General features: G+C 40.6%; 1 protein-coding gene across 1 annotated transcript in view; it reads left to right on the forward strand.

Annotated features, from left to right (window-relative positions):
- Positions 1–8,951, forward strand: part of txnrd2.2 (thioredoxin reductase 2, tandem duplicate 2) — a 76,072-nt gene extending 67,121 nt beyond the window's left edge. The window contains exons 15-16 of the mRNA XM_068054667.1: positions 3,997–4,166; positions 7,958–8,951. Coding sequence (XP_067910768.1) covers positions 3,997–4,166; positions 7,958–8,081 — 294 coding nt within the window. The 3' untranslated portion in view covers positions 8,082–8,951. The remainder of the gene's footprint in view (positions 1–3,996; positions 4,167–7,957) is intronic.
- Positions 8,952–10,491: the final 1,540 nt, after the last annotated feature.

Consider the following 10,491-nt stretch of genomic DNA (forward strand, 5'->3'; position numbering starts at 1 on the left):
CACCCTCTGACATCATTTCTAAAGTGTGGTGCAGAATTGGATGCAACACTCCAGCTGAGGCCTAACCAGTAATTTATAAAGGCTTACCATAAATTCCTTGTTTTGTACTCTAGTTGGAAAGGAAAGGAATTTAATTTTTCCCACTAAGTAGTAATGTCAATTGTGGGAAATAGGATGCTTTCACTTTTGCACCAAGTGTAAACATGAAGTACTTGCAAATGAGGTTTCCAACTGATTAAGTGCAGGGCAAAATCTCACCCTCAGAGGAGCACCTCCACAGTGCCAACACAATATTTCTGTTTCATGTGCCAGACATTCTTTGGTTACTCTGAGTGAGACTGTGGGGCTACTGAGGAATTGTGGGCAGTTCAGTGCTTTGGACCTGTGCCAACTAGGAGCTGAGACTTTCCAAACACACTACACTTAAAAAGGCTTACTTTCATGAAACAGGAGACTTTCATCTGGCTTGGAGTCAATTGTAGGTTCCTGAGGTTAAAAAACAAGAATGCGCCTTTCTCAGAACCTCCCAAAGCATTTTACAGTCAATGAAGTGCAGTTACTGTTGTCATATAGGAAACATGGCAGCCAATTTGCAAACAGCAATGTGATAATGACCAGATAATCTGTTTTAGTGATGTTGGTTAGGGGATAAATATTGGCCAAGTCACCAAGAAGAACTCCCCTGCTCTTATTAGAGTCATAGAGTGATACAGCACTGAAACATGCCCTTCAGCCCACCGAGTCTGTGCTGACCATCAGCCACCCATTTATACTCATCCTACATTAATCCCATATTCTCTACCACATCCCCAACTTCTTCAATTCTCCTACCACCTACCTACACTAGGGGCAATTTACAATGGCCAATTTACCTATCAACCTGCAAATCTTTGGCTGTGGGAAGAAACTGGAGCACCCAGCGGAAACACAGACGGTCACAGGAGAACTTGCAAACTCCACACAGGCAGTACCCAGAACCGAACCCGGGTCGCTGGAGTTGTGAGGCTGCAGTGCTAACCACTGCGCCACTGTGCCGCCCCTTATTCAAAATATATACACCTAGGAGGGAAGACAGGGCCTCCGTTTAGCGTCTCATCCAAAAGACGGCATCTCCAACAGTGCAGCACTCCCTCAGTACTGCACTGGACTGTCAGACTGGAATTTGATGTAAAACAGAATATGTTGCAAAAGTTGATAGAATGCAGTTTTTGATCATGTAACTGTATAATAGACCCATGTAAGCATAGATATTGTAAAGGAATCAACTTGACATTAGAAAAAGATAAGTATTCTAAATCAATGCAGGTGTATGAAGCCAGGTCATACCTGGAATTCTTCGAGGATATGCCTTACCTGATGGGTGATGGTAATGGGGCAATTGATGAGGTGCCTCATAAAAGCTTTGTGGCTAAAATGAAAGTTTTTAGCAAAAATATTTAGCTGGATAAATAGTAAGAAAAGGTAGCAAATGCAATTAATAGCTCTAAATTGGTTTCAGCAAACCATCATCAACACAAGTGTTGCGGTCTGAGCTGCTCACGGTATTCCTATGTCATATTGATGAAACCATTGGCAGCCATGGCTTCAGTTGCCTAGGCCCTAAGCTCTGGAATTCCCTCCCTAAACTTCTCCACCTCTCTCTCCTTTAAGACGCTGCTTAAAACCTACTTCCTTTGGTCACCTATCCACATACCTCCGTATGTGACTTGGTGTTGAGTGCTGTTTGGTATTGCTCCCGTGAAGTGCCTTGGGACATTTTTCTGTGTTTTCTTCTTCTTTTGGGGTGCTATAAATGCAAGTCATTGCTATGGCTGCAGATGATGCATTGTATGGAAAAGAAAGGTATTAAAGGGGAAATGGGTAAATTTCATTGATCTAAAAAAAAAACCAACTGGGGTTAAATTACAACAGGAATTTAATTTTAATGTAAGGGCCTCAAACAGAAAATCTAATGACAAATGTGGAGGCTATAATTTTAGACAACAGAGTCAGCAAAAATATCTAGATCTAATAGTTGAGTAATCATTGCATGTGCCATCCCAAGACCTGGGGCACCGATGCAGATACAGTGTACAAGAATCGGGGTAAACAGCAAGTATTGTGCCCTGTTTTTGAACAATGCCCTTCTAAAAACACATAGAGGAAATGGAAAGGATTCCGAGCAAGGGCAACAAAGATTATTACATGTTTTAGATCACTGAGCTGTGAACATCACCTTACAGCAGGATGAGCTGTTAAATAAAGGAATAAAAGAACAGCAAATAAAACTTTTGTCTTTTGTGATTTTTCAGTGCCTTTTGTTGAAGTTTTTGTCAGAAGGTTTCAGCCTGTCCTAAAGGTCAAGCCTTAGACATGATAATTTAGTACAGACCTGTGATTTTGTGAGCTGCAGTTGGTGTATTGTCAGCACGTGCGGTGTATCTAATTTCCTAAGATACATTAGTACCACTCAGTCAGTTATACTGATGGAATATTCTAGCAGCTTCCACTCAAAAGCTTTTCAGAATAGAGGGCAAGTTTTCAAAATTTTAGCATTAATTTTATATATTTTTTTAAAACGGTGTGCTTTTTTCAATAGTGGCTATAGAGATTAGAAAAAGGACAGGCCACTGAATACACACTGAATACACTGAAGTTCTATAAACTTCAGAAAAGTGCATTAAATCCAGACAAACCAGGTGTTTTCCTCATTTTAATTCAGTCAATTTTTCAAAAATAAATTAGTTGAATTTTAAAGCAAAGCTGCCTCCAATTATCTCATGTGATCATCTGTTATGTTGGCAATTAGAAATTGCAAACAATCCAATTCTTAGCAGCTGTCAGACACACACAAACTGTATTTCCTCATTTATATTTCTCAATTTAAAAAAGAAACTAGTTCAAAGTTGAAAGCTATAATTACTGCCTGTGCTCTATTGATAGTAAATATTATGTATATGTTTTCTCATAATTGAGAAACACAATGGCAGACAGGCACAGGAATAGTCATAAAACACCAAATTCAGTGTCTACAGAGATGCCTTGGAAAATCGCAAACCAGTGTTGCTGCACAAGGGAACCCCCAACCAATGCTGTCTGTCCCATGCCTTACCCCTATCCTCACTACTGAGTGAATCTACCAGTGAGCCAACTCTCAGTTGAACACAACCTCATGTTCCCATCCACAGTCCTGCCAAATTGCTGGTTCTCCTCCAGTGTGATATTAAAGGCCAATCATTGATAATTTCCACAGAACAGTGGACAGGGCTGTAAAATTCAATCTCCAAGGCCCCACTGATGGGAGGGTGTAATTACAGTGTAATAAGTATACACAGATAATTGCCATTATAATGTGGACATAGGGATTTGTAATGGAAATACAAAAATAAGGGCACAACATACGGTTTTAAAATGCTGACTGAATACATTATGCATAACACTTGGTCTTGATTCCTTGCTTGCATTACCATGAGATGTTGGTGGCATATGAAAACCTTTTATGTCCAAAGGAACTTTCAATCAACTTTTTTCTATTATACAATTTCTACATCCAAGTTTATTATGGAAACTCATGATGTAAACTTCTCATTGCTGTACTTATACCCTCCCATCAGTCGAGGCCCTGCATCAGCACCACTGGCAGAAGTGTGAGAAATTTACATGAGCAGTTCCCATTATAAATATGGATGTAAGAAACTATAATGGAATTATAAAAATAAGCACTGCAAAATGGCAATTGAAATGCGTCTGTACACCCTGGTCCAATTAACCCCTGCTCTTTAATGCTGCTTTCCCTGAATGCTATACTTGGTCTTTAATCCTCATGAACAGCGCCACAGGAGATTGCTATGTCTGAGCATGCATATACCCACACACAAATATATAAAATATATGCAATTATATATTTATAATACACAAATATGTGTATATATAAATATATACACAAAGTGCATGTGTAGACTTAGATGAATAGTTTCACTGTAACTTCCTATTATTCTGACCTCTTTCTCTGATTAGGTTTATCATGCATATTACAAGCCACTGGAGTTTGCAGTAGCTGAACGGGATGCCACCCAGTGCTATATCAAGATGGTTTGCTTACGTGAAGGTGACCAGCGTATTCTTGGACTTCATTTCATTGGACCAAATGCTGGAGAGGTCATTCAAGGATTTGCATTGGGAATAAAGTAAGACAAGAAGAATGTGTTCTTTATTTGTTAAAAGAAGCTATGCTCAAAATGGTGAGACTCGCAAATATAATAATGCAGTCATATATATACATATAGAAAGAACTCTAACTAGGCGGCAGAGTACTTCCCTTACACTTCCAATAATTAGTAGCACATACCTGAATTATACCAATCCAGTGTGTATGTTTTTAATTTCTTTATGTAACTGTGGACTACCGTGCTTCTGTATTTTTATTGTACTGCAGTGATGCTTTGGAATCAGCTAAGTTCAGCATCAGTGCTTAAACAGCTGTATTTAAGACAAACCTCAAATATAATCTGACAAAGCAACTTTTATATTGTTGGAAATAGAGACATGTTGTCAAAGCTTTTCATCTTGCACTCATCAGGACAACTTGCAAGAATACCAATGTAAGGAAAACAACAAATTTATAGTGTAAGGAAAGAGAATGCTGATTGGTTGGCAAGTGGACTCTGATTGGTAGAGGTGTTGCCATGGAAAATGCACCTGTTTATGGTGTCTGACAGTTAACTGTCAAGCTTTGTTTGAAAATTAAATCAGGCAGCTTGACTCTGGATGATCAAGGCATTGCCCTGAGGAATGAACCAGCAAATGGCTGTCACTTATTTTGTTTGGCTGAAGCAGGCACAATGTGTGTACATGTTCTTTATCTACAAAGAACAGTATTAATATATGTAGCTTCCAGTACATGCAAATGTGCCGCATTGTGAGTCCTACTGACAATCTTAAATTGGTTGTCAGCATAATTCTTAGCACGCTGAGGATTGTTTCGTAAATGTTATCCAATTGTGGAATCACATCTAATGTTGAACACTGTTTTGAGTTTTGCAAGCACGGGCTGGTTGGGTACAGCTCGTACCTTGCCCATTGTATTGTTTCATACGATCCACCAGTCTTTGGGACGTACGGCCTATGTACCTAGCATCTCACTGGCATTGAAATTCATATATCACATTACTCATTTGTGTGGTAGGCAGAACGTCCTATTATTAGTGAACACCACACTTGTTGCTACTGCAAAATAGCAGCATGAAACAGCTAGCTTCTCCTGTTGCTCAGATTTTTGGGATACATTACCCTTCCAGGGTAATCTGAGGTAGACTGGGCACTTTTCTGGCCCGAAAATGACGGCCTTAGGCCCGTTCATATGTTTGTGTGATATACAGTGAGAAGTTAACTGTCAGTCACCATAAATTGGTGCATTCTCCATGGCAATGCCTCTACCAATCAGAGTCCAATCAGCACTCTCTTCAAATATGGTATAAATTTGTTGTTTCCTAACATTGGTATTCTTGCGAGTTGTCCTGATGAGTGCAAGACGAAAAGCTTCGACAAAATGTCTCTATTTTCAGCAATACTCAAGTTCTGTACTACCAAAAGACTAAAGCAACTTTTGTTATAATATGGCAGATTAAGCTTTATACAACAACATGCATTCCTATAATGCTCCACACAAACAGGATCCCCTATCCGAGAAGAGAAAAGTGGTGGACACGAAACAGGAGCGGAAAAGGGGAGAAACAGAGGGAATGAAGGGAAGGGCTGTGCAGATTTTTTTTAAAAGCAGGGCAGGCAGATGGCAAAACAAGCAATGGGCGGAAGAAGTGTAATGGTCATGGAATGATTTGAAAGTGAGCTTGAGATGCTTCAAGTTAATTTGTTGGGACACAAAAAACAAATAGAACTTGGACAATACAAAAAGGGATGGAAGTGCAGGAATCCGTGTGGGTGAACTTGAGGGCTTTTTAGTGAGTGTGCATGTTTGGAGGTAGGAGAGCACACTGTGCCTTTCTGCTGGTATCTGGCAGCATCCAAACCAGTTCATTTTCTCTCCTATCTATCTCTGTAAAGGGTATGCTACTTTTTAAAGTCCCTCTGGACCACACACATTCTGCACTTGACTTGTGCAGGCTCCACCAGTGCCTGGGTGTTTGAGTGTTCTGAAGATGGCACATTGCCTTATTTCTCTCTCCCTCCCTCTTTGTGGTGAGGGCCTGCCCTCTGTTCCACACCTTGGGACATGTCTAAGATCACGGACTAAGCAAAGCGGAGACTCGAAGCTGTATCCCACCATCTCATGAAGCAATGCCTTTGACTTGTGCCTCTCTTCTGTTTGATGCCCACTATCTTCTCTGCTCAATGTAAAGCTCATTGAGAATTTTCCTGTATATGAGCTTAAATTTGTACAGCATCATAGCAGCAAGATCAGAAAAACAAGTTGTTTTTCAAGTAAAGGGCTGTGATGCAACAGATTACAGCTAGTGCCATTCTAACACCACCTTATTGTACTTAGAAAATTAGTAAGTCCCAAGAGGCCACATTCATCTGCCTCTGCATGAGTCATTGGTAAATTATATGTTTGCGGTGTTCCCTATAATGAGTAGTTTGCTGCTTCATAGCAATGTACAGTCTTGTTGGAAGAGATGAAGGACACTAAATGCTTCCTGTGCTAGACTTTGGATGTTTTTATTTAAACTAGATCAAAAGTTTGGAAATAATTTGGTGTATGTCCCAACCTTGCTACCACGCTCCATAATCTGTCTGCAAGCCACTGTATGTAAGATTCACACCTTGTCACTCTTACCATATATGCTGCACCTTGAATATATATAGGGGAGATGTAGAGAAGATGTTTCCACTTGTGGCGAGTCAAAAATTAGAAGCCATTAAATATAAGATCTTCTTTTTTCTTTGGGCCTCCTTATCTCGAGAGACAATGGATATGCGCCTGGAGGTGGTCAGTGGTTTGTGAAGCAGCGCCTGGAGTGGCTATAAAGGCCAATTCTGGAGTGACAGGCTCTTCCACAGGTGCTGCAGAGAAATTTGTTTGTCGGGGCTGTTGCACAGTTGGCTCTCCCCTTGCGCCTCTGTCTTTTTTCCTGCCAACTACTAAGTCTCTTCGACTCGCCACAATTTAGCCCTGTCTTTATGGCTGCCCGCCAGCTCTGGCGAATGCTGGCAACTGACTCCCACGACTTGTGATCAATGTCACACGATTTCATGTCGCGTTTGCAGACGTCTTTATAACGGAGACATGGACGGCCGGTGGGTCTGATACCAGTGGCGAGCTCGCTGTACAATGTGTCTTTGGGGATCCTGCCATCTTCCATGCGGCTCACATGGCCAAGCCATCTCAAGCGCCGCTGACTCAGTAGTGTGTATAAGCTGGGGGTGTTGGCCGCTTCAAGGACTTCTGTGTTGGAGATATAGTCCTGCCACCTGATGCCAAGTATTCTCCGAAGGCAGCGAAGATGGAATGAATTGAGACGTCGCTCTTGGCTGGCATACGTTGTCCAGGCCTCGCTGCCGTAGAGCAAGGTACTGAGGACACAGGCCTGATACACTCGGACTTTTGTGTTCCGTGTCAGTGCGCCATTTTCCCACACTCTCTTGGCCAGTCTGGACATATAAGATATTTCATCTTATAGATGAAATATAAGATAGTCACCAATAAATCCAGTAGGGAATTCAGGAGATTTTTTAATGCCGGAACTCGTAATCACTGGGAGTAGTTGAGGCAAATAGCATAGACTTATTTAAGTGATCGTCAATCTGTACACGAGGGAGAAAGAAATAAGATTTGTTAATGGGGTGAGATGAAGTAAATTGGGAGGATACTTGTGTATAGCATAAACAGTGCCACAGACCAATGTTGATCAGAATGGCTTGTTTCTTTGCTGTAAATTCTATGACATTGTATATCTGTCTGTCTCTCTCTATCTAACTATCTATCTCATTCAGATTTAATCTTGCATTTTTTTTCCAGATGCAATGCCACGTACTCTCAGCTGGCATCCACTGTGGGTATTCATCCAACTTGTGCAGAAGACGTGAATAAGTTGAACATCACCAAGCGCTCAGGTCTCGATCCAACAGTCACCGGCTGCTGAGGTTAAATGTCATCCCTGAGCCAACCGGCGCACCACAAACTCTGCAGCATCAAGAAAAGCACACACTGGAGAAAAGTGCATGTTTGAAACCAGTCATCGTAAATTAGAGCTATAGTTGGCTTTGCTTATTGATATTTCAAGACTTTACCAACTATTAAAGTTTGACCTTGTTTCATTCACATGACGTTTGCAAAAAAAATTAATGTTGAATTAAGTAAATGAATGGAAATAATGTTTAATCTTTCATTTTTTTTAAATTAGTGCAATCAAAATGATATTTTGTTAATTTTTTAATGCCGTCCTTAAGGATCTATTGGGAAGGGTTGGAGATAAGCCCGATCATGAAAGTAAAATACAATTCCTAAATCAGCCAGCAGAGGGGGATGTCTGATTATAAAGTTGGATGTGAATAATATTGTCACTTTATTATCCAGAACAGAAATGCATTTGCAAGTCAGTATTGCTAAACTGTGGGTTGCTAATCGCATTTGTTTTAGCTGCAAGTGTAGGGACCTGTGGGGTTGATTTACTGGAAACTTGAATGCATTTAAATTCCAAACCGTATATGAGAATATTTTTCAGTAAGTGTTGTTGAATATGATTTCTTATCTTGTACTGTGATTTGCAAGCCAGAGTTTTTGGTGTGCTATTCAGGGATGATTGGAGAAGAGGTGAAAGTAGTTTGACCTTTGGCGTTGCCTGGCCTCATAGTATGCATATTGCACATTAAATGTGTATCATTTGAACAAGAACTATAGTCAGGTTGCCCATGTGCCAGTTAATGATGACTTGTTTGTAAACTCATATTATGGGATAGACTGGTCTGATGCTGATTGGCATTAAAAAAAATTAAATAAAGTGATATAACAGCTTTGTCTCATTCATTATTTTGAATTGGTCAGTTATTTCTAGTAGAGAACCACAGAGTTGTACATCCTAAATTGAGACCATTCAGCCTATTGGACCATTGCTGGCACTCAAAGTGTATTTTTCAATATTTATCCAATTCCCTTTGAAGCTAAATTTATGACTTCCAGTCATCGACACATCGACGATCAAAAATAGTTTTTTAAAGCTCATTTTGAGTATGGCACAAATTGTTGTTAAAACTAGAAGGCATATATATAAAAACACAGCCTTTATACAAGTGGAACAGCAGTCTCACCTGAGTAAACTTTAATCTCCTACTTTCTGGCCATTAGATCTGCTGATCAGCAAACTATGCACTTCCAGCCATTGCTGGATTCGAAAGGTGGGACTTCGATAAAGTACTGTTTTTTCCATTGACTTGTACTTGTAGTTTTCCACAGATTTGGTACTGCTGTAAGCTATCTCATGTCAAGTCCCTTATAAACATCCAACAGCTATCTTGAGGAGATTGCTTTTTCTGAATCAGTTCAATGCAGATTCTTGAAGGTAAACAGCAGAGACTGGGAGTGAAAACTTCATTCCATCTTTAATTTCCTTCATTTTCATTGAAAACTTAAACATGCATGAAGCAAAACGATTTCAACATTTAAAAAAAAAAGTTTTATTTTAAGATAATGGCCTGGATTTTGCGGTCGGAATAAAGGTGAGGTTAACAGCACTTACCGTTATTAGAACAAAGAACAAAGATAATTACAGCACAGGAACAGGCCCTTCGGCCCTCCAAGCCTGCGCCGATCCAGATCCTCTCTCTAAACATGTCGCCTATTTTCTAAGGTTCTGTATCTCTTTTCTTCCTGCCCATTCATGTATCTGTCTAGATACATCTTAAAAGACTCCATCGTGCCCGCATCTACCACCTCCGCTGGCAATGCGTTCCAGGTGCCCACCACCCTCTGCGTAAAGAACTTTCCACGCATATCCCCCCTAAACTTTTCCCCTTTCACTTTGAACTCGTGTCCTCTAGTAATTGAAACCCCCACTCTGGGGAAAAAGCCTCTTGCTATCCACCCTGTCTATACCTCTCATGATTTTGTACACCTCAATCAGGTCCCCCCTCAACCTCCGTCTTTCTAATGAAAATAATCCTAATCTACTCAACCTCTCTTCATAGCTAGCGCCCTCCATACCAGGCAACATCCTGGTGAACCTCCTCTGAACCCTCTCCAAAGCATCCACATCCTTTTGATAATGTGGCGACCAGAACTGTACGCAGTATTCCAAATGTGGCCGAACCAAAGTCCTATACAACTGTAACATGACCTGCCAACTCTTGTACTCAATGCCCCGTCCGATGAAGGAAAGCATGCCGTATGCCTTCTTGACCACTCTATTTACCTGCGTTGCCACCTTCAGGGAACAGTGGACCTGAACACCCAAATCTCTCTGAACATCAATTTTCCCCAGGACTTTTCCATTTACTGTATAGTTCACTCTTGAATTGGATCTTCCAAAATGCATCACCTCGCATTTGCCCTGATTG

This window comes from Heterodontus francisci, chromosome 23 (genome assembly GCF_036365525.1).
Source record: "Heterodontus francisci isolate sHetFra1 chromosome 23, sHetFra1.hap1, whole genome shotgun sequence".
NCBI classification, from domain to species: domain Eukaryota; kingdom Metazoa; phylum Chordata; class Chondrichthyes; order Heterodontiformes; family Heterodontidae; genus Heterodontus; species Heterodontus francisci.